At 38.8% G+C, this 25,374-nt stretch overlaps 1 protein-coding gene across 3 annotated transcripts in view; it reads left to right on the forward strand.

Annotated features, from left to right (window-relative positions):
• The window catches only part of dnajc6 (DnaJ (Hsp40) homolog, subfamily C, member 6), a 34,621-nt gene that overhangs the window by 2,988 nt on the left and 6,259 nt on the right, over nt 1–25,374 (forward strand). Inside the window, exons 2-17 of one of the 3 annotated variants that reach the window (XM_072389109.1) lie at nt 2,433–2,577; nt 8,376–8,511; nt 14,559–14,608; nt 15,129–15,277; nt 16,096–16,218; nt 17,799–17,932; nt 18,206–18,400; nt 18,746–18,863; nt 19,683–19,762; nt 19,906–20,099; nt 22,528–22,905; nt 23,250–23,378; nt 23,940–24,041; nt 24,147–24,281; nt 24,361–24,696; nt 24,910–25,058. In XM_072389109.1, the coding sequence (XP_072245210.1) occupies nt 2,565–2,577; nt 8,376–8,511; nt 14,559–14,608; nt 15,129–15,277; nt 16,096–16,218; nt 17,799–17,932; nt 18,206–18,400; nt 18,746–18,863; nt 19,683–19,762; nt 19,906–20,099; nt 22,528–22,905; nt 23,250–23,378; nt 23,940–24,041; nt 24,147–24,281; nt 24,361–24,696; nt 24,910–25,058 (2,421 nt within the window). In that variant the 5' untranslated portion in view covers nt 2,433–2,564. Of the gene's footprint in view, nt 1–1,983; nt 2,578–8,375; nt 8,512–14,558; nt 14,609–15,128; nt 15,278–16,095; nt 16,219–17,798; nt 17,933–18,205; nt 18,401–18,745; nt 18,864–19,682; nt 19,763–19,905; nt 20,100–22,527; nt 22,906–23,249; nt 23,379–23,939; nt 24,042–24,146; nt 24,282–24,360; nt 24,697–24,909; nt 25,059–25,374 lie in introns of those variants that run through there. The other 2 variants (XM_072389107.1, XM_072389108.1) reach the window with 2 other exon arrangements.

Raw genomic sequence — 25,374 nt, forward strand, 5'->3', positions numbered from 1 at the left:
GAATGGGCCCAATCCCCAGGGCCTCAGGCAACACTGAGCTATACACTAGGACTTCTCTGTGTTGTAAATCATTGTACGGGTGTGGGAACGCCAAGTATTGTCTGTGAAAATTATTTCTCTATCTACTCATTTAAGTAAAAAATACTAAAAGAAAAAGCAAACATAAATAAGATGCAGAAATATAGCCAGTGTTAGAGCTATAAAAGCTGTAATCCAGGTGACATCTTTTCCACTGAAGGCCTTGCTTATTTCAACAAGACAATGGGACAATGCCTAACCACTTTCTGCATGTATTACAACAGCATGTGTCAAAAGTGAATCAGTCCAGGTTCTAAACCTGCCGTCCAGACATTTGTTCCACAGAAAACATTTGTTGCATTGATAAACAAAAAAGTATGTTAATGGGGACCAGCAACTGTCGAGCAGTTGAAATCCTATCAAACAAAACTGGGATTTATTTTTGCTTTCATATCTACAGTCTTTTCAGATTGCCAGCATTTACAAGGTGTTGTTATAAATTTAAGTGATGGAGCATAGTGTTAAACCTTTCCCAACATTGCAGCTCTTTTTGCTTGTGTGAAGTTCAGTTTGCACAACATTTATTTACATGCCCAGTTGAGTCCACTTTTAAAGAGGACAACAAAACAGAGAACATTCAGATTAGGTATAAATCTTTAGTCATGCTCTGACATGGATCTTGCAGTGCACCTGCTGTGTCTGAAACACGCATTACATCAAAAGGTAAATATTTGTAAGCACGATTAGGAACAAGACGGGAAGCAGTGGCAGCATGTTGCATCCGGTTATGGCGAGCGTATCGTTCCTCTCTTTTGGACATTCCGTTCCCTCTGTGCTTTGAGCTCCCGTCTGCTCTCCTAAAAGAGTTTCCCAGGCCCATGTCCTCCTTTCAGAACCATGCAGGATTTCTGTTGCCAGGGGACAGAGCACAGGAAGGAAGCATTCCATCACTGGTCAGAGTTTTGTCTTGCACGGACCTGGGGTCAAATCACAAAAATTACACCTAAAATGACAAATTTGGAACTAAAATGAATGACCTAAAGAAGGGGATATTAACATCCAAACCTTCTTTGGGGGAAAGTTTCCTTTATCTGACAAAACATGATGCTGTTATCGTGCAAACTGACTACAAAGTTCCTGTTATTTCAGACTCAGGTTATAAAAAGACCAGGGACCTTTTTTTCTTTTTAGAGCAGAATTAAAAGAATTCTGCTCTATTATGGTCTCAGTCTCATTCTTATTACTCTAATGATACTTATAAAACCAGGTTGAAACAAGAGGGCTCTGTTTGAATTCAATCAATAGGTCTTTGCAATCTTAATAATGATTACACTAGAAGCTTATAAACACACTAACCCATTAACATCTTTGCTTGTTTACCATGTACAATCATTGTTATTGCAGTTGCCATGGTAAATTAAAGTAATTTTCTTTTAGGCAAAAAGGAAAGCTATTTGAAGTTGTATGCAGCACTGTGACTTGTCTCAGTTTTCAAACATGTCATAGACACATTTATATGACTAATCTGCATATTAGGCTGATGGATAAGGAAAATATCACTATTACTCATGGTAATATTCGGAGAAAGCAACAGACAGGATGCATGGGGACCATTTCAGTGTATAGTGATTCCAGCTGGCTTTAGGAAGAATACATTTTAACAAGAGAATATAATGAACAAAACTGAGTTCCTGTTGAGATCCATAAATGTCTGTAGGGACACAAAAAGCAAGTGAGAATCTTGAATTTAAACTACTATAATATTTTTGGCCTTATTGTTTAATTCACTAACTGACTATGTGTGTCTTACTGCTTTTAAACACTGTTGGCTTTAGCATCATTATAATATTCTTTCTCATTTTAAACTGGAGAACATTTACAGTGACATTGTTTCCAAGAGTTCTGGTTTGACATAATTTTCATGATCGTCTTTTGAAGCCCTATTTTAAAAAATGGACCTTAGTCACAGCTACCAATCATGTGAACAGTAGATGCAGCAATAACAGAGGACTGTGAGTTGGGGTGGATTTCCCTTTAACTCAGTCTGGGACTACAGTGGACAGGAGCAGCAGCCTCGTAGTAAAATGCGGCGCTGACAGAAGGCGGAGGCGATACAGAGAGAAAGAGAGAGTGAGCAGACTAGCCGGCTGAATTTTCGATCCTCAGAAAAACAGAGGAGACCGGTTGTCCTCCCCTCCTCTCCCCTCGGACATGTGGTGCACCCAGCAGCAGCAGCAGCAGCAGCAACGCCAGTAGCAACGCAGCCTCTTGCGGCGGCGGCGACGGCACGGCGCAGCCTACACGTCTTTGGGGCTTCTTTTTATCTTTTAATTTCCATTTCGTGTCCTTTGGTAATGAGCTTGCTAGGGGCCTACAAGAAAAAGACCAGTTACGATGGCTATGAATGTTTGCAGTTGGTCGATAGCGGTGGAGATAGATTCAGCATCGGCAGGGGGAGCAGCAGCGGCAGCGGCACTTTCGGAGGCTCCATAGCTGCCACCCTTGGACCGAAGGCAGGCCCGCTGAAACAGGACGACTGCAGCACCATGGACAGCTCAGGTAAGCGTCCTACCGGCCCCCGGTCGCTTTGGTGGCGATTGTCTGGTGAAAAGGAGCGTGCTTGAGTAAAAATGTGATGACTTTACACAATTTTAAAGCGCCATGTAACTGGTGGAGAGACAGCAGCCGGAAACATTATATTAGCTAACAATAGTGAAAGTGGCCTGTTCAGTGATGCTATTTAGATGTGCTCCAGCATGTGCTGCCATGTCCACTAATCCCAAATCTACACAAAATAACTAAACACAGCTGGTTTTCCATTAGCTACTATTCCACGGTTCATGGTGGAAGATTATTCAATTCAATTAAATTTTACAGTCAGTGTTGAGGGATATCAGCCATTAAGGCCATATTTCTTGGATTATTTACTCTTATACATGGGCTTTAAGTGTGAAATGATAGCCATTACTGTACAAGAAGCCTCTAATAAGAATAATTGAGAATAAATCCTGGACTAGATTCAGGCTGCACAAGCACAAAATAATCAAGTTATTGTGAAGGATGAATTATCCGATTTATCAAACTGAATACTGTAAAACATGACCTTAAATGAGGAAGGTTCTTAGCAATTTTTATTACTAATTAGATTTTTAAATACAGTCTTATTTTCCTCACTATGATTAATTGGTATCTTTATTATTAATTTATTTTGTGACAACTGCCACTATTACTGTAACCACTGCTGTTTACTCCTCTTCAGGTAGTATAGCTATAAATGTAACTGCTGTTGTTACAATGCTAATTAAATTTTTGTGTTATTCTAGACATCCGGGTCATTCTCTGTGAAATTACAGTGTAATTTTAATAACGTCTACTTATAAAACCAACAAGACAACAAAGTGTGACTTGCACTTCTGTGTAAGTTCAAGTAGCATCTTCATGTGATTTTTCTCAAATAAACTGACTGCATATCACAGGAGCAAAAATAAACATTACAAACTTCAATTTAATCCTGATGTAGAACATTGTATCATGCTAAAGCAACTAATTGTGGCATTGTATTGTGAGAGGAACCAAATTAATTTTCCTGTTTATATCTGAAAGAACTGCTCTGTTGTCTGTATGGACAATTGTCCAAAATTAGTAACACTGCAAATTTTAGTTCCAATGGTACAATAAGCATAATTGGCAATGATTCAAGTCTAGTGGAGATGTCTTTATAGGGGAGCTTGTGAGTAAGGTCTGATTCTGCCCTGTTTTTGCCTCACTGTAGTGTGTGTGGGGTTAGTCAGCTTCCAGGGATGAACATTTGTGTGAAACAAAAGAAGCTGGAGGAGGAGGATGGGAGGGTCAATGGAGAGAGGGGATTGGGGGTAGGGGGGGGACTCCCGTGTCAGATGTCTGTCTGGACTGGTAAGCCTTACCCACTCTCTTATTGTCAGTCTCTTTGATGTGCATATGTGAATGTCTCTGTTTGTATGTGTGTCTTTCTGTATCCAACTGCCCCATTTTCATGGAGGCGGATATTGAAGGCTAAAGGTTGGCACTCTAGAAAGAGGGAGGCACATTCAAACAAGTCATTGATCTTTCTGGCAAAGCCAAGAGCCCTCTGTGCTGTTTAAGTCCAGCTCTGTCTCATTTCCTGGTGGCCAAGCTCTCGGCTGCTGTTTTACCTGATAGAGTTGGTATCAGAGCCTCCCCTGGTGTCTGCATTAGCAATGTTTGTCACTGTATCTGACTCAACAATCTGCACACTCCCACTTCCATCTGGACAGAGAGGCAGAGTGACTAACTAACAGAATAACATGAAAGCAAGAGGTAGATACAAGCAACTTGCAGGGAAATAGAGCAGAACGAGGTAAAGGTACAGTTCATTGTCACTATAATCATAATTGATTCTTATCATAAGCCAACACAGTTTAGGAAACAACATGGGGAAAACAGAACAGAAGGCGTTCTGCTCAAATATGTAATACATATGACTTTCTAACTTTCCTTAATTCTTAAAAATATTGTGGAGTTCAATCTCTTTGGTCCTCCAACTACAAAATGAATCTATTCAAGTTGTTCATAGAGAAAGTCATTTGTTTGGTGGTTACATCTATGATTAATTTCACAGCATATTAACATATTTTGTCCTTTGGGGGTGATAGTAGGCTCAACTTAATTTGAAGTCAAGTCAACAGCCAAACAAGTTAAGAAAGCACTTATATTAAAAGCACCTAAAAATGTGTAATCCCACCTTGTGTCTCCAAAACAGTTTTGTGGATGAAATAAGGACATGTGGGGGTGTTTTTGTTGTCACTAATACTTTAACATAAATCTTTTAGTTCCAGTGACATGTTTATGCATTTGATAGACATTTTTATCCAAAGTGACTTACACTCATACGGGGGTCTTGCCTATTGCATATTTATCAGATTGGCTATATTTGATAGTAAATAAATGCCTTTACTTGGACACTGCAGGTTCAGGACAGGACTTTTGCCAGGGATACCGGATAGGTGTTGCATCAGAGTTGATATACATTAGACTATGCTGTTTCGAAAACTAATCTTTTGCATTTAAGATTGCAGTGTACACTTGCAAGAAATCCTTTTGAAATATGATAGAATTCATGATTGTATAGCTCTGGTGAATATGTTTTTATTTTTTCATACTTCAAAGCCAAGACCAAGCATTTATAACAGGCAACATGTGAAGGTGTAGAGATATTAAAACTTTACTATATCAGCAATTTAATGCATTTTTGAAAATTAAATCCTGTTTGCCAGTTAAAGTGACAGCTTGTGGCTACTATTTTCAAAGCTCTGTTACTGGTGTTTCATGGTTTCCGTAGCTTGTAATAGCATGCTTATCATTCTAGAATACACCTCTAGTTAATCTGTGTATGAATCATCGTAGACTCTTTGCCTCATCAGCAGCTTCTATAACTAAGCAGATTAGGGTTTGGTGGATATCACATTCATTCAAGTCCAGAACAAAAGAAGGTCCAGCAATGTAGCAGCTCTGAAATTGAATGCAGAACAGTGTTTGCCTTTCAGGCTTTATCATGCGCATATATGGCTATCTGTGTCATTCACCCCCAGCAGAGAACTGATGGAGAAAGATTTTAGGCAGTAGCAGGAGGGTGACATATTCAGACAGCTCACGGTCCCTCTGGACATAACTTGAATTTTTCTCTTTTCCTTCCTCTTTCCTCAGTCATGTCTCTCCTCCCATTTCTGTTTGGTCACCCTGGTGAAAGCTACATTTGTGGCTGTGGAGGTGAGGAGGAGTGTACTGTAGGACATGTGTTGTTCTTGTGAAACAGCTTTTATTGTTTTGAGATTTGTTTGAAGAATGTTTGTTCAATCAGAATCACTGCTGCCTCTCTACCTGTGCGAGTATGAAGCAAGATTGGCACATCCAGGTTGAATTCACTTCACTTTTGATTTCAACATGAAGCAGGATCCTGTGCTCGCTGGGTGGGAGATACACAGTAAGGAGTCTAAAAATAGGCCAAAGCTTATTGGTAAAATGACAGTCTTGCTTGAAGAGCTTTTCAATTTTTATTTATTGCTATAGACATGACACCCATGGTCACCTAATAGTCTCATAGCAGTTCATGAAATAGGCACAGCATTTATTCTACTGATTTGTCTATGGACAGGACAAAACACAATTGGTCTGGGATGTTGTTTGAGAATCATAAACAGAATTTTTACATCATTGCAAGCCCTGTTCAAGAACTTTTTGTGGATCATTTTAGTGGTTGTGGCTCAGGCAGTAGAGCACTACTTGCAGTCTAGGAGGTCTGATCCTTTTGGCTAAGTGTGTGATCCTTGCTTTGCTTTGTCATTTTTTCTTTATCTGTCTCAAAAGGTGGTGAAGACATTTGGTCGGGTAATATTCTTGTATTAATATTCTCTTCCATTTTTTCTTGTCTGTGTTAAACTAATCTTACTGTCTTTGAGGTAATGCTTCAAATCTAGTGAAACCTTCTCCAGGTGTGCAGAAAAATAACTCTTTCTATTAGATTATGTTTAAGTGTCTAAGTACACTGTGCAATGATCTCACTCTGCAAGATAGCAGAAAAATTATTCCTATTTTCAGAGGTTTTGACATAAACCCCTAAAATAACAAATCCACAAATTATTTATTGCATGAAAGAAAGAACTTATTAACCAATAAGTTAAAAAGGTAAGTGGTTAAATCAGCCAAAAAAGGATGGCTACTCATCATGAAATATTTTTAGGATGAGGCCTTTGCTTGATATTAGCCTCTTTAGTTACTCTTTTTGATGTCTCACCAAAACAGTTGTGACTGTCTGTAGTGTTATAAAGATGAATCGGCCAAAGCACCAAAAAAATAAAATTCACTACAGAGAGTTGAAAGTTGTACATCTGTGTAGCTACCAGATAAAATTAGGCATGCTGTCAGATAAGGTTACACGTTTTAAAGGGGCAGGTGCAATAAAGTTCTTTAATATGAAGCCTTGAAGCTTGTGTTTTCATATATACAATAAGTGTAGTAATTTCTACTTACATTCAGAAGCTGACTTTGGGTTTATTTGGGGTATTGAAAATTTAAGATGGCAAAACACATAAAAAGCCTTTTTTAGCACCAGTGTTTTGATTGCCAAAGGCAATGTTCCTTTTGAGTTTTTGTGTTTATCACATAATGAGTTCAATAGGCAAGAGCTTTTTTTTCTAAGTAGAAAATAAATCCCTGTAACACATTTCAGGCTCCTGAAGTCAGAGTTCAAAGTTTGATTTTGGAAATCCATGAAGATTCTGAGCAAATATAACGAATGTGCTGAATGAATTTAAAGCGTTACTAATTCTGTGTGCAGCAGCCAGCATTTCTCCCTCCACAGATTACCTCAGAGATAGCGTTTATATTTGGCTGTAAGAATATCTGCTTTTAAAATAAGTCTGGAATGGGCCACTTCATTGCACCACTAGGGAAATATGGAAAAATAAAAACAGACTTTTTTTTCTTTGTTTACCTAACTATAAAGTATTTTTTCAGGAATCTACCTTTTAAATAGCTTTTGCAATATTCTTCCATCAGCTTTCCAAGCCAGTGCAATAAACTATGTCTTTCCATTTTCCTGCTTGACCTAACGAACAGACACATAACACAATGGTCTTCCAAAGAAAAATAATTGCAAATAACCAAGCTCAAACTCCACATGGTTCAAACCCAACCCCAAACTCCTGAAGAGTCAGACTCGATCCTCAATAACTGCTGCTTCAGAGAGCCAGTTCACCGATATAAGAAGGGAGAACCGAGGCTTTGACTGGCTGCTGGTTGATCTCTGTGTGGCTTCCTGCAGACAAGAGCACAAGAGGTTTTTGATAAACTTTGGTGTTTAGAGGAGACAAAATATCCAGTTGAGGGTGCTTATCTGCTACATCAAGTCTAATAACTGTAGATTTGTCAGCACTGACAAGTTAAATATCAAGTGATGACACACTGGTTGTCATGTGTAATTACAGTACATGAAGGAAGAGAGAAAACAAGAGACAGAAGAGCTGAGAGGAAGGAGAGAAATTCTCAGATCACCAGAGTGCTGATTCAGATATAACACATGGGTACTTGAATCTCTTCTCTTTAGAGTGTACACACACACACACACACACGCACACGCACACAGACAGTTCCAACAGTGTTGTGCAATGACTCGCCATCACTTAAGTTGAGCAGAAATCTTTAAATTTCAGCTTACATTTGAAGGAACACATTGGCTTTTTATTTTAGAATACACACAGCACAAATAGTGTAAGACAGAACGTTTCTGTGGGATTACATATCTTCAGTCCGTGTGTATTTGGCTTCTCCAAAATTAATCCTGGCTGAATCTTTTTTTTCAGATATGGACGCTAACTATGGTGGGGGGCTATTGGATATGGTAAAGGGAGGAGCTGGGAAGTTCTTCAGCAACTTTAAGGACAACTTGAAAGACACACTGAAGGACACTTCCACAAAGGTCATGCATCAAGTCGCTACGTGAGTAATCACTACTTTCATACTGTACTATATTGTAGTGGTGGAATATATGTGAATATATTATGTTTAAGTCAAATTCTGGTTTTAATGTCAGAGATTTTGGGAATTTTTTGCAAAGCCCTGTTTGCGTTCATTCATAACTCCTTGTTAGTTTGCTTAACTGTTATTGAACTGTTATGTTAGAAACTAGATCATATTAGTGCTCATCCACAGACAGTGTACCATAACTTAAGAACTAACCTGCAAAGCTAATTTACAGTATCTCAGCTGGTTTGCCTGTCAGACATGAGCATATACTGCAATAATGGGAATGAGGGAAGCTTATATCGATATATCCGATATTTATGATTCTTTGCAAGAAAGAAGAGATTAATCTTCTGACCACCCAACCTATTGTTTTACCAGTTTTGTTGAGTCCGAGAAGTGGTGTATTGCAGACTATACCGATTACATACACTTATTTTTCAGTTTCAGTTGAGCATACCCACTTTTAAACCCCCTCAGATCTGCATCACATACATGCAAGACCTACTTTATGATCTCAGACTGTCTGTGTTTGTTGCCTTAATTTGGTGTTGGCTAATTTTATGCATGAGCTGTGATGATTGGTTGGAGTTGGTGTAAGCCAGTTAGAAGCAGAAGTGTTTCTCATTTGCTGTACAAGCTACTTCTTCAGTCATCTTGAAATGGATGAATAGACTCAGAAGTGAAGATTTGAAAGTCTGAAGATGAAGAGATCTAAGACCTTAACGTAATGCTGGTATGAGCAACTTAATATAATTGAGTGTACTTTTGCAATGTAGCATAATGCCAATGATACATTTAAATAAAACAAATTAGGCTACAAAATTGGACATTAGGTCCACATTCTCATTCTTAACTTTCTTTGTAAGTTTTGCATGTGAAATGCCTCATATTTAATGTTACACAAGGTGATATCATGTAACATAGTAAAATGGTTGTTATCTTTTCACACCATGCAGGCCTGACTGCTGCTTACTTTAGATACATTTTATTCAAATTTTTTTTTAAATTGTATTTGTACTTCATAAATTGTGACTCTTGTCAAGAGTTTTTAAACAATTATTGTCATACATGGGACAAACCCAGGTTAAAGGTCTGTAAACTACTAGCATTTTGCATATGTTCATGGATTACACCTGCTAGCTCAATGTTGTTTTGGCTGGTGATAACAAGAAGACTGAGGTGCCTCCAGCAGCTTTAAAAGTGAAGCAGTTCAGTGTGGATGGAGGAAGATTGCAGAGTCTGGCACGGCTCAGTCGTCCCAGTGTGTTTGTGCACAGGCATCTGCACAAGGCAGCACAAAGGGGCCTCTGTGTAGTCAGAAACACACACATGCTCCTCTCACCCTTGACTCAGCAAGTTTGACCGTGTTTATTCCTCTCTTGTGTCTCCCTTCCTCTGCCTCTCCCTTGTCCTGTCATTTCCTCCTGCTTTCATCTCAGCTCCATCTTTCTTCCACTCTCTTTGCTGTCTTTCGCTCCTCTTCTGGTTGAATTATTCATGGTTGTCCATTGTGCCAAATGGCCAGTGAAGTGCTGATACAGAAGGATTAATTTCATCAGGGCCTCGTGTGCAGTGGTGTGTGTTTGTTGGGACTGTATAGGCATGTGTGAGTGGGTGGTTTGGATAATGGGGCGGTGGGAGCTACCATGGCAACCGACTGAAACCATCGGGAATGAAAGTTAGATTGGAATAAAAGAAAATAGTTTATGTTTTAGAAATGCATGGTCAAGCTGAGGTTATAATTGTGGAATTGTGTAAATTAATGAACATCTTATATCTTTCTTTAGACATGGAAAGAAAGAAAATCCAGATTTTCTTTTGGCTTCCTCCATGACTTGCTGTATGATGGTGAAAAAACAGCAATTAACTAGAGCGATACACTGAGATCTGCACGATCTGATAATTTATTCTTTGGACATCTGCTACTCTCTTCACTGCAGAATGGAAAATTATTTCAGAATGATAAAATATTATTTTTCTCACCAAGAGAAATGATGTATTCCACCCCCTTTACAATACATTAATAATATATGACAAGATCATTTCTGTCTGCTTTTGATTTTTGTAAAATAAGATTATACTATCTTATTTTAGTCAAAAATCCGAAGGATTACATACATTTCTTTTTCACAACAGACACCAAGCTAAAAACTGTCCAAGACAATATCAACAATCACTTTTACTTTGCAACAAAGTTTAAAAGTTACAGCAAAGTTTGTATGTATATTGTATTATTAGCAATGGATCAAATGAACATATAGAGAATTGACACCAAATTTTATGCAATGGGTTTCACTCATAATTCTGGTTTTCAAACCCACAACTTCAGTGTTTGGATTCACACTAACCAACAAGCTTTTTTATGAAAAAAAGGAAAAGAAAATAGACAAACTTGCCTAACAGCAGACAGCATTACTTAAAGACAAAGTAATATACATGTTAACCCAATGTCCTTGGTGTGCACCCAGACCATTAACAGAACATAAACTGTCAGTGTATCCTGTGAAAAGTCAAACAAACAACAGCAGCAACAACAACACGATTTAGGTTGAAAAAAAAATCTAATAAATTGTAAATTAATTGAATCGCTAATTCTAGAAACTATTTTGTCATCTTTTGTTTTGGCAGCAAATGAGAGAAAGAAGTTAAATCAGAGTTTAAGTGCAAACATTAAATGCTCTTCATTTGTTAACCTATGAATAATTAAAAGGACAAGCGACAAAACAATCCATCTCAAATAAGAAAGAAATTTTAAAGAGCAAGGAGGCACTGTTGTCAGCCCAAATCTAATATCCACTGGGATCTAACCTACTTACACTGTGTCTCAGTGTTTGCCTGAGAGTGTGTGAAGTCACCAAAGACTGCACCTCCCTGCCTGTGTAAAATGGCTTAAAAGTTTATGCTCTGATGTTTACTTTCTTGTAGGAACATTTAAGCATAAGGCCCTGTGTTGGTGCCGCTGCCTTCATGGGGTGTATAAACATGTAAAGTTGGCCTTTCAGGCTTTCACTCATGCAAACCTGTATAAAACTACAAATCTAAGACAAACAGCGGTTCTAATTTTATACATGCAGTGGGTTTTTTTTTCTGTGTCAGCACATCAGAGGCAAATGGTTTTAGGTGTCTCATCCAAGGTTTCTTGACATATGAAGGGACTGGGGATTGAACTATAAATAAACTCACTGGTCTGTTTGTCTTTTTAAAATCATTCATAAATGTATTGGGCAGCACTAGGCTCAGGTTGCAGTGGGCCTCTTCAAACTACTCACAGAAGACTATTTTCTTGGTGTAGAGAAGAGAAATTTGACAACTGTTGTGAAAAAATTCTTTGTAGATTGGAGGTTGTTGTTTTTGCAAGCAAGGTGGATTTTAAAAATGGTAATACGAAAGTTTGACAGGTTGAAATATGCAGTCAACAGACATAGTGGATAAACACAGGTGTCAGTAATGTCTTGAGTAAAGACTGTGCTCAATTTAATTACAAAGCCTTAATCAATGAGATTTATAAACCCCTGTGATTCCATATTATTTTATGCTTTATGAAAGAGAAAAACAAGCAGGTTTTAAATTTCAACAGTGGATAAAAAAAAACTGCTTTCTTGCCAACAATCTCATAACACAGATATGAAACTAACGGGTCTCAAATATTTCAAACCACTTATTCACTATCAGGTAAACTTGGAGGGAATTTTACTTTTAACTGCTGATTTTACAAAAAATTTATGTATGATTAACTCCCTCAGTCATCATCCGTTGATTCAAAACGCTGTAGTTAGACTCAGTACTGGGACAAAAGACATGAACACATCCCTGTGGTTGCCTCCCTGAGCTGGTTCTCAGTTATATTTTGTATTTTGCACACATTTAAAGCCTTGAATGGCCTTGCCCCAGAATACATCTCAGACTTATTGACCTGGAATGTCCCCCCCCCCAACCACCTACGGGAACGCAGGCCTTTTCCATTAAAGCCCCCTTTCTGTGGAACTCTTTTCCCACTGAAATCCAGCTCATCAAATCTATACCTACCTTCAAATCATACCTTAAAACTTTCCTCATGGAGAAAGCCGTTGGCAATGTGTGATACATTAATCACACATTTTAAAATAGTCTTTTTTGTATCATCAGAGCTATTGTGTTACCTTGAGTTCAAATTTAAGGTTTGTTTGTTTAGCATTCTTGTTGCTTATCCTGGAGTTCATTTGCCTTGCATTGCAAGTAAAAATATGAGCCAATCTACTATTTACTATATTCTGGGATTTTTCAGCAAACAAAAGACCACAGTCACTTTGTGAAATTTTTTCTTTGACTGCAGGTAGCACAATTTCATAATTTGACGAGTTTACAGTTGGACTCTAAGTGTCACGTTGACTCATGTTGACTGAAAATCTGGGAATATTCAAGTATACAATGTCCTGAATATAGCCCAACATTTGTAGTGTTTTGCATTGAAATAAAAACAAACAGCCTTTAGAAAACAGGGTTGTGGGGGATGACTGGAGCCTATCCCAGCCATCATTGGGCAAGAGGCGGGGTACACCCTGGACAGGTCACCAGTCCATCACAGGGCTTTGGAAAGCCATTCCACCATGAAATTATACAGTTGACATACATCCAGCAGCACCTTATTGTATCCATTGTAGTGACTGGATCTAATATTGTTAGAAAAATTACAATTCCCAATCGTAAGATTTTCCCTTCTTTCAAAATCTGTCCTTTGACTCGCTTTGTTCCACATCTTGCAGTGGATTTAAATTGCCTGCAACTTTATCCTTAAGAGGTTAAGGACACTGCTCATTTGCATACTCTACGGCTATTGGCCATGACCATTTAAACCTGACACCTGACCTGCTTCTGTCCTCTAATGACTGACTGTTTATTTCAGGACAGCTGCAGGTAACAGATTTTCACAGCACATTAACACTATCAAAAATGTTTTGTAATATTATATTTTTATACATTTCTCATCCCTGCAAGATGATAAATATGTTACAGTATCTCATCTGAAGTTAAAAGGAAACATTTTGAATGAATGTATTAAATTTAACTGTATAATCTGTATTCTTTCCACAACACCTTTTTAATGTTAGTCACACACACACACACACACACACGCACACCTTTTGGATAGTTTTACTTCAGGCTGTTTCTACAGATCAACTGCTATCTGCTATACCCCACAAATAACATGTATCACATTTTCTTTTGAAAATGCGAGAGGGACCTTGCATCCAACGGGAAAAACACATTTAGCTGTATCTAAGTCTTAAACAGACTAGTTGAGGAGTACAGCGTTACATAACCAGAACTAGGATTGCATCAAGGCCATATGGCACTGCTCCATAACCACACAGAGCTGCTTGTCCCACATCAGTAGCTTCCGGGATTTTCACAGTAGGCAACAAAATCAATGCAATTAAACACACAGTAGCCTACAAATGTGTTTTATTCTGGTGCTGTCAGTTACAAGAAGGAATATATATACACATATATATATATTCACACTACACCTGCTTCATATTATTACAATACACTGTTGCTTTGTGCAGAACTACTTGTTTGTGTTTGTGCACTGCAGCTGCTCCCAGTTAGAAAAAAGAGAAGCCATATGGAATGGCTAATTGTGGCAATGAAAGGCAATTATGCTCATCTGAATAATTCACATATGGCACCCCTTTGATCCATTTCACTACAGCATAGAGTGGTTTGCTTGAAAAGAAAAAAAGATAACTTCCCCACAGCCAGACACAGGGAAGCTTCCAGCTCCAAAGCTATTTTTGAAGTGCATTGTGCCTTCTTTGCTAAAACAGTCAATATGTTTTATGGGTATTTCTTAACTGAAATGCTCAGAGATACAAAGAGGGGGATTTTGTGTGATTTATCAAAACTATACAAAACACTTGCATTTGTAATAATGATAAAACTACTTGTATTGTAGCTTCTACTTGCATTGTTGTCCTCTTACAGCTATGATTTCTTTCATATGCTCCGTTTTCAACCGCATGGGACTTTTTCTATTTCAGGTACACAAAAGGAGAACTGGACATTGCTTACATAACATCAAGGATCATAGGTAAAAACATTTGGTTGTCGATAATAGATTGTGTGTACATGTATGTGTCTGGACACTTAATAAATGTCACAAATATAATGAATCAAGAAAAACTCTTTCTGGTTGACAATGTAAACATTCTCATACTGAAATCACAGTAAAGGATTTCAGTATATTTTGTTCAGGCACTCGTGTCTAATTCTGAGATGTTTCCACATGCACAGTTTCAACACGTGCAGATAAAACAGATGTCTGTAGCTTTAGCTGACCTCCCCATGTACAGCTGATTTGCTGACAACATCACGTGAGTGCGGAGCAGCAGCATTTTAGATGGCACAGTCAGCTGGTCAATTGTTGACAGCGGGTTTTACATTATGCTACCTCTGATAATCATGCTTGAATGTGGACCCATTCACTATGTTTCAATTTCCAGTGCACCTTTTTAATGCCTGCTGTCCACAGTATTAAATTATTTAGTCATTCTCCATCTGTGTCAGCTTGAGAAACATAAAAATGCCTTAGAAATGCCTTTTTTTTTCAGTAATGACCTATCCTGCAGAGTCAGTACAGATTGGCTACCAAAACCATGTCGAGGACATCCGCTCCTTCCTTGACAGTCGCCATGCTGACCACTACACTGTCTTCAACCTGTCACAGCGTAACTACAGAGGCGCCAAATTCTCCAACAGGGTGAGTGCGATTATATCTCTTGAAACTATGGATAAGGCCCAAAATACTAGGTGCTGGTGGGTGTTGCACCACTTTCCCTCCCTTCTTTTTAGCAGCACTGGAGTGACATATGAAGGCTCATTCACTGTTTAAGCTTTGTTGGTAGTGCTGTAGTGGTGATTATGAAAATGAGTCTACTGTTATTTCTAGTACATATTTTAAGACAGAATGTTGAGCAGAAAATGGATTTCTTTTCAGTCAAAACAATGTTTTTTAAGTTAATTTATGACCGTGTCATTATCAGTTGACATGAGGATTTATTTTTTGGTACACATTAGCTATTAACGCCTCCTAGTGCTCCTGATCCAGAATGCTTCACATTTGAGTGTTCCCACTTACCAGAGACAAAAGCTTCACAGAGAAGCTCAGAGCCTCAGAGAAGCGTTTCTCTCTGGGAATTTGAGTTAGATACTGAACTACTGATTAAGCAACTTTAACCTAGTATTTGTCAATTGAATATTGAAGCTGCCATTTAGCAAATTGAATTTATATAATTTAAATGGCTATTTAAAACTGATTGGACCATCTAATTCTGATTAACCTCTGCTGTCCTTTGAATCTGCAATGAGGAAATCAGCTTCAGGACATGCCTCCACCTCCCATTTCTCTTCTGCTCTTGATTCCTCTTTTTTTCCTCCCTTCATTCGTCTCTCTGTTTTTCTTTGGTTTTCTTTTTCTTCCGCCTATGCTTTTTCCCTCTCCTCTGCTCTTTTTCCCACCTGTTTATCTGTCTCTCTCACTTTCTCCTCCTCCTGCTCCCTGTGTCAACCCCTTTCCAGGTTTCAGAGTGTAATTGGCCATCACGACAAGCTCCCAGCCTCCACAACTTGTTTGCTGTGTGTAAGAACATGCACAACTGGCTCAAACAGAATCCCAAGAATGTGTGTGTCATCACCTGCTCGGTAAGGGGACACTCACATACTTAAATCAACATTCATCATCCAAATTGGTTTAGTTTTTATTGATTGTCTGGACTCTGATTGCTTTTGGAGTAACCAGGTTTTCAAAAGGGAATTTGAAATTGTAGGAATATTCTATAATCTTTCCTAGATTTTACACATATGTCACTTAATTGTGAACAATTAAGGTACACATTGATGGACTTTTGAAGTGGCCGGACCTATTTTTTTTTACTCACAACACATCCAAATATTACTGGAGCCGGTTTTGTCCAGTGACCCACTTTTGAGTCCAAACACAGTGTATGAAAAATGCTGCCAGAAAACTAGCTGAAACATACCAAACAAACCCTTTGTAATTCCTCTAATCGAACAATCTTTCATTGTTTGTTTTATTGCCAGCATTCAATAATTGTCACTTTTCAGACACCAAACTAAATAAATGTCTTCTAAAGAAGTTCAATGTTTTAAAATGTGGTTGTTTATTGATTAGAATCTCTAAGCGGCCATCTTAACGTTTCTTCATAAAACAGAACTTGCAAAGTGATCTCCCCAATCTGTTATATGAAGTATGAACACTGGTTGTCATCTCCTGTAGTCATTACTGGATGCGGTAGTATTGGTTGTTTTTAAAAATGTTGGAACACAGTTTGAAAAGCTGATTGCATTGTTTTTGTTCAGTTCTATCAGTTTTGTCAGTTTCTTGATGCCTATTCTTGCTTGGCAGCTGAAAAGATAATTAAGCAAGAATCATTAAGTAACTCTGTCTTACTTTTTGCCATGAAAATGTGGACACATGTCACATTTTAGTATGCAGGTTGTAGAGGACAGTCTTGTAATCCTGAATCTCTTGAATTTTACTTGAGGCTTTTGTGTTTGATGAAAGAGATTCTACAGTGAGCTGTTTGAATAAAATAAATTTCTTTTGTGTAAGGAGTGATTGGAAGTTTGGAAAACTTTCTTTTGTAGTGTGTGGCACCACAATCTCAAGCACAAGTTAGGCATATTTCAAGCACAACCAGCAACCCATATACTTTACTCTGTAGTTCAACGACCATCAGAGTAATCAGTGAAACTGTCTGTTGTAATTCAGTGACAGCAGTACAGTACGCTGGCAGGTGGTGGTGCATGTTATTGCCAAGTTGCTGCGGTTTGGCTGTGGCTTGGCAAATTCCTTCCTGCATAATCACCACCAAACAGCTACTTGAAAAAAAAAAACAGTTCTCAAAGCTTCAGATCACAATAAAGTTTTTGTTTGCTTGCAACCTGGGATGAACTGAAATTGAATTTATACTGTTGCTGTGAATACATTTAGAGAACAAAGTAAGTCCACCATTAACTGCATATATTTGTTTCCCAGTTGCTCAGTACTTTCTGAGTTTAAACTGTTATACTGAATAAACTAATACGTAAGCAAAAATGCTTTCTCTTTAACATCATTTCCAGAACTTGAAAAAAAAAAATGCTGTAGTGGTAAGAAGAAAATGTACTCCAGCTTGCTTTCACCACAGCAAAGATTAGTGAAAGTGATCTATAATGATTTCATAAAATGTTATAGCATCTGTCTTGTTGCATTGCTACAGGATGGCCGTGCTCCCTCTGGTGTTTTGGTCTGTGCCATGTTCTGCTTCTGCCACCTCTTCAACAACCCAATTCCTGCCATGCAGCTCCTCAGCGCCAAGAGACCAGGTTCTGGCCTCTGGCCTTCACACCGCAGGTTTGTATCACGGAACACTGATTTGTGACAGAGAGTAAGAAAAAGACGACACAATGCTAAATTCTGTTGTCTTTTTTTTCCATAAAGTAAGGCTGTCAGTGTCAGTAAACAGCAAAATGAAGTTAGGCAGAAATTAGTGTCTCTATATGTGCCTTTTTGTATCCAAAAAATTTTTTGTTTGTGTGTGCGTGACTAATGACGTGTGAGCATAATACAAATGTCTGCATCATCAAACAAGAAATTGTCATTTAGACCGCCCTTGTCTCCATGCAGATATATTGGTTATGTATGTAGCATGGTGTCAGAGAAGCCCAGCCTTCCCCACTCTAAACCCTTGGTGATCAAGGCCCTCACTATAAGTCCAGTCCCCTGTTTCAACAAGCAGCGTAGCGGCTGTCGGCCCTTCTGTGACGTCCTCATTGGAGAGACCAAAATTTTCACCACTGCACAAGAATATGAAAGGATGAGGTAAGTAATAGTAATGTGACGAACAGTTAGAAAAAAGAGCAAATTATCTTATTATGTGGCATTTTTGTAACACCGCAGAGAGTTTTTAAAAAGTAATTGCATCACAGTGCAGAGTTGTTGTTTTTTTGCATTAGAATTGCATAGTGGAATTCTATTTTTTATATGTAGAGGTCTTTTAAGCATAGAATAGTATAAATTAAAGTATAATTAAAGTGTTATCATGTATTTGTTTCCCTTTTGCTCTCTGTGATTTCCCCCATTATTCTCACTCAATTGTGACCCTATTTATTCTTAATTGCCCTTAATTGTCCACACTTCTTCCTTTTACTATCGCCACATGCCCAGAGAGCACAGGATCCAGGAGGGGAAGGTAGTTTTTCCACTGGGTGTGAGTGTACAAGGAGACGTTGTGGTTTCTGTCTATCACATGAGGTCTACAATTGGAGGACGTCTGCAGGCCAAGGTAGACTTAACATGCCACAGCTGCAAGATCTAACTAGAGCACAGTGACAATGTTGGCATAATCATTGTTGAACAGTCAACAGTTGATCAAATCAAATCAAAGAAATCTAAATTTGACTGATGTTACTTATGTTACTTCCAATGTAGTAGTTGATTATTATAGATAGTTTATATTGTTTTAATAATTTAAATCGCTAAGAAATGAATGGAGTGGAATACAAAGCACATTGCCCATAGTACATCAAGATTTCTAGATTCAGCTAATGTCTGTCATGTTTTGATTAATCTAATGCCCTTTAGCCTCATTGTCAAGAACTGTACAGTGAGTCTTGTATGTATATCAGTGCCACAAACATCCAGAATCAGAACACTGGCTTTAAAATGTCCCACACTTGAAGTTGTGAAGTAACTATAGAAACAGAGGGAACAGCGTTGTGATTGGCCGTGGTTCAGAAGAAATTACCATTTTTCATTCATAGATAGATATAAGAGAGAGAGGCAGAACTTATGGAGAGCTAACCCACAGTAACCAACAACACTTTAAAAATGAAAAAAAAAAACAAGATAATTACAAGTGACTACTAATATTTGTAAGTGACCTCACAGAGAACTGGCCCAAAAAAGTTGATATTAGTGGGGAGACCTGGTGACTGTGAATTTGTGGTCACTAAGTATTTTCTGATACAGATATTACTATGTCCAAATATGCTGTTGTTTTTTTTACCTATCTTGAATGTGTGTGTGTGTTAAAAAAGTATTTTTTAAGTAGATAAGTAAAGTGTTATTATCCGGAAAAAAAATGTTGTCCTGTTCTTGTTAGGTTTCCAACACCCAGATCTTCCAGATTCAGTTCCACACTGGCTTTATTGCTCCCGGAACCACCATGTTGAAGTTTAACAAGTAAGAACAGTGTTTTATCTCAAACTCACAAATGGAAACGATCTGATTGATGTCATGAGTTTCAGTATGTAAACAATTGTGTAACCTCTTTCTATCTCTTACAAGCAAATTTTCTTTTCCACACATCTTATTTTTCCTCTCAGACCAGAACTTGATGCCTGTGACTCGCCTGAGAAGTATCCCCAACTGTTTCATGTGATACTCGATGTGGAGGTAGAAGGAGTGGACAAGCAGAAAGACCTGACACCGCCATGGGAGCAGTTTCCCTGTAAAGACCTGAACCCTAATGTGCTGTTCTCCTGTCATCAGGAGCATCAGGATGCACTGGCTATAGCAGGTAATTGAGGAGGCTGCACTAAACAATAATATTTAATCAATACTGTGCATTAAATTTAAGAAGGAACACCACAAACAAAGACATGTTATCAGTTATGAATGGGACGCCTGACGACTAAAATTGCAGTCCAGATCCAAAACCGCTTCACTTATCAAAACTGGACTACAGGATAGCAGACAAGCTAAAGACACTTAAAGGGGTATTTTTAAACATAGACCTTATTTATGGCATGAAATATGTTTATCTAAGACGAATGAACGAACGAACGTGTACTACTGCTCTGTTAGCTCATAGATACTGTTATGTGGCTACTTGCGGCTATAGGAGAGCTAATGAAGGGATTTCTACACAGGCACTCTACTGGGACCACTTCATCCACACGCCCCCCTGGAGCACAGTTTATTTACTCCTTTCTCTGTGACAGTCGGCTAACTTCACACGGAGTTTGCTACTGCTAGTTTTGTGCAACATGGCAGGATATTTATCAAATTTTGACAATGTGAACGACGACTTTGAATAAGATGGACGTTCTTACCGGAGTGAATGAGCTGTGCTGCAGCCATGCATGTTGATGAAGTGGTCCTTAAAGTATTGGTGAAATAAAGACAGATAATGCCTTATTTAGAGGCTGCATCATTTTTGCCGCGTTCACTCCATTATATGGATATACCTGATCGCGAGTTTTCTAAATAGCTTCCGTTACTGTTCTCGGTGAGTAGATAAACGTATTTCATGCCAGAAATAAGGTCTAGGTTTAAAAATACCTAGTTCCCCTTTAAGTTAAATCTGGAAAAAACACTACAGTAGGTTTCAAACAATATTCAGACATTATCAGCTATGTTTGTAAGACGTCTCAAAAGGTTGAGAGAAAGCAAAGTTAACATCACTCTGAACTGTTGACTCAAAGGCTAATAACGCATTATGTCGGTGTTTGAAAGTGGGCAAACAGTTAAATCTTTATTGAATAGTGAAATTTAATAAACCATAGTAGTAGCAGCAGTCAGATATAGAAGATTATGAAAGAAAAGTTATAGAAAGAAAAGTTCTGTGTCAATTTGCAGCTCACAATACCAATGAACAATTAAAGAGAATAAAGTGGGATCTCTGTGCTAGCTAGTTGCATATAAATATGTCTATTAAAAATAAAAGTCATTTTAAGAAAAAACTTCTGAATAGTTTCAAAATAGTTAATTGTTCTTTGTGTGCTATATCAATTTTAGGTTTATGTAACTGCTAACAAAGGCCTAAAACAAATTATGCTACTTTAACCCTTAATTAAAAAACCAAACCCCAACTAACACAAACACAAATTTAACCCTCAGCCAAAAATGACTGACACATCAGATGGGTAAAAACTGCAGAACAATGGAACAATGTCATACAGACACCCGTATTGGCTACTCTATGAACAGAAATGCACTCATAATGTAGGCTAAACAAACAGTGTGAACAGTTGAATGAATATTACTGAAATACCAGTAGAATAGTGTGCAAAAATGCATTTACATACAAACTAATGTGACTCATTTTTGTCCTTGCAAGATGAGATGGAGGGCTTGGATCTGGAGGGTAAGACAGAAGGAGACCACAGATCTGTTGAAGGAAATATACAGTGAATTGAACTGGGCTTGGTTCAATTCAATCATATATGCTCCCCTGAAGGAGATTATAATATTGACAGAACCATTTTCTGTAATTGTAAAATCCAACTGGCTGTTTCTATTAATGAGCTGCATTGATTGAATTGAAATTAAACCCACTCTAGTTATACAGTGACATATCACCTTGGTGGAAATTTGGGCCATAATTGATCAACTTTTGGGGACTTTAATTAATTACCAGTCTTACTAAATTCTTTAACACACATCTGTGATATATGATACAGGCAAATGTGTTTTTTTTTTCTGTATCCAGAGACATAATTTTAAGATTTTTTTTGTCTAGAAAACAAGGGACACACCCAATCCCACTAAAAATGGCTAGAAAGGCAAACCTAGCAGCTTCAGATAAATCCATAATGTTCTACCAAGGTGAAATATTGCTTTCAATTAATTGTAGCTGAGGTCTACCATATATACACCCCATCCCCTCTTTAAAAGCATATAGTTTGTATGGATTGGATTATTGTCAAGATAAATACATTACACCCCCTCTAAATAGATAAAAGCTACAACCAAGAAAAGCTCATTTTGTGAGTGTGGAACTACAAGGCACAAATTATTAGGACCTCCATAGACTCCCATTGTTCTACTTTACTCTTGCTCCTTTTCCTTGTAGGCCTTCACTGTGTTTTTGTCTGCCTTTTGTCCAATTAATGCCCTGTGTCTGCTTTTATCTCATCCGGTCTATTCTTTGTCCACTGTGGATGCACCTTTCTCATTTCCATCTCCAACCTCCTTCATTCTGTTTTTATCTTATCCCTTTATAGAACCAAGCCGGCCCCACGGAGGCCCAGACAGTCGGAGCCATGGCGAGGAGAGTGAGCCCTCGGATGATGAAATGCTCTCGCTCTCTAGCCAGCGAAGCAGCATCAGTACAGCCCCACAGAAACCTGAACCCCCAGCTGCCCAGCCAGCCACACGTGAACCTGCCGAAGAAATGGACCTTCTTGGCCTGGATGGTGAGGACATCAACCGCTCATGCCCCTCATCTCAGCCTTCGTCCTCAGCAGCTGCAGCCACTGACCTCCTTGGAGACTTGTTTGGGGCTCCGCCTCAGCCAACCAGTGGACCCTCATCCACCCAGTCCACTCCACACAAAGTAGCCCCAAACACTGCCTCACCATGTCCCTCTCCTGCTCCACCAGGTGAGATCATTTTAAAGTTAATTTCATGTATCACAACCCGAAAAAATACTTTGTGTACTTTGAGCCACTGTCTTGTTGCGTCACTCTCTTCCCTTCAGCTCTTGAACTGACATTCTCCTGTAACATTTCTTCATACAATTTGAATTAATTGTTCCCTCATGGGAAGGTACAACTGTTTGAGTGTTATTTGTTTAGTCAAAGTCCATTTCTATGTACTTTATCATGCAACTGAATTTTGTGATGCAAACGTGTGAAATAGGCAATACAATTGGTTCAAATGAATAATATGTCACATAACTCCTTGGAAACACAATAACACTGGTGATTATTTTTGGCTCCCACAGCGTTTGATCCCTTTGGAAGTGGTCCCATGCCGAAGGGTTCATTCCTCGGACCAGGTAATGTGGGGCAAACAGACCCCTTCCTGCATGCTGCTCGCTCTCCATCACCCACCCTGCAGCCTACAAGCCTGGGTAAGGCGTGTCTTTTGCTGCTTTTCTGAGGCGTGTTTTTACGCTTTTACAGTTCAACCATAACCCATTATATACACTAATTGTATTTCTGTGCACTTGCCAAAAGTTACATAAAAAATATGCTTGTTGGAAAATATAGACTGCAATGCATCTTTTTTTAGATTTATACTTAGATCTATGCTTTTCAATGATTGAGTTTGCATGATGTCTGTTGATAGTTTGCAGCTCATGCGCAGCTTGATTTTGCAATCCCAGCACCATTCATTCTGCATCATTTAACAACATTTTCTCAAGATACATTGCTATCATTTCAACTTCACACAGCAAGGCCATTATTTTTATTTTTTGATAAAACTTATGATCTATAGACTGCATTGTTGTGTTGAACACGGATCTAAATCTGGCCTGAAACCAACAAGTTTCAATAAACTTGTTTATTTAAAACAGCTTCTACTGAGATATACTCAGCTATAATATTTTCTCTAGCTGTGTTGGTTCTTGTCTCTTAGTTGGCATTCCTTGTGTGCTCTCACTGTAACAAACCTTTATGGGCCTGAACAGGTCGGAGTTCACCTGTCCCGCCCACCACCCCAACTGTCAACATTCAGCAGCAAAATGCCATGGGAGGATGGGACTGGAACAGACCTGCTACCACAAACACAGGTACTCACAGGCACACACACAGAGTGTGAATACACAAACACACAAAGCACTGAATGTTAATGTGATACCCGCTCCTGCGCTACTGTCTGTTGATTAATTTATCAGGAAGCTTCAGTATGGGCAGTCGGTCAGCCACTACCAGTCCCACAGGCTCAGTGCACAGCACCCCAACCCACCAAACCAAGCCAAACACCCTGGATCCATTTGCAGACATCGGCAACCTGGGTGGAAGCCTCGGAGGTCTGACAGTCACCATTTCCTTAAATATTTGTCACTATGCTACAGCCTCACATGCCATAATTGCTGTCTTTTTCACCAGGAGGCTCTGGCTTCTCTAGCAAGCCCACCACTCCCACAGGAACAACCCCTTCGTTCCCACCAATGGGTTCTCCTTCACGGCCCCCGCCATCTCCTCAGCATGCAGGAGGCTGGCAACCCCACACAGGAGCCAGCTTTCCCTCATGGCAGCCTGGCAGTGGAGGTGGTGGAGCATGGCAAGCCCAAGGACAGGGTCCTACCCCACAGCCAAAGCCCAGCCCTAGCCACACCTCCATGCCTCACACTTCCCCCCAAAACCGACCAAACTATAATGTCAGCTTCTCTGCAATGGGAGGAGGCTCTCCCAGTGCAGGGGTCAAAACACAGACTGGAATGGGTGAGAAGAAGATGTGGATTAAGACAGATATGGATTGTTGTCTTGTAAATTTTTAACAGGAAATTTAAATTAAATTTGGCATTTTTTAAAAGTCTTTTTAAAAAGAAATGAACTTTTTCATTTTTACATGCCCTTAGTACACTGCATCAAGGAATATAATGAGAAGTGTCAGAGTTTAAAAAGTATGTTTTCTGTCTGTGTGTTTTGTGTCAGGCTCAAAGCCCAGAGCCTCAGATGCCAACTTTGATGACCTGCTGTCTGGTCAGGGCTTTGCAGGCACCAAAGAGAAGAAAGGGCCCAGGACTATTGCAGAGATGAGGAAGGAGGAGATGGCCAAAGAGATGGACCCTGAGAAAATAAAGGCAGGATGCATTTTCTGATTCAAATGAAAATAAAGTTTAGTTTGTCACTGTTTGAGAAACATCATCATGTTTCAATGACTTTTTGGTCACAACATCTGGGTAAGAATTAGGGCCTGATATGATTTCAACTGTTTTTATTGTTATTTATCCATTGTAATTCAGTAGAAACAATTGTTTTATTCCCGGGAGTAGTATAGTCTGCTTCCCCCATGACCAAACTTTGGTTAGTCTAATCACTTCTTTAGCATTTCACTGTAGCCCAAATTTCTCAATGCATTAAAGCTAATAGTCATATCTAATCTGGTCCTGGCTGGTT

This window comes from Leuresthes tenuis, unplaced genomic scaffold, assembly GCF_036924035.1.
Source record: "Leuresthes tenuis unplaced genomic scaffold, fLeuTen1.0.hap1 SCAF_7, whole genome shotgun sequence".
Classification (NCBI taxonomy): Eukaryota; Metazoa; Chordata; class Actinopteri; order Atheriniformes; family Atherinopsidae; genus Leuresthes; species Leuresthes tenuis.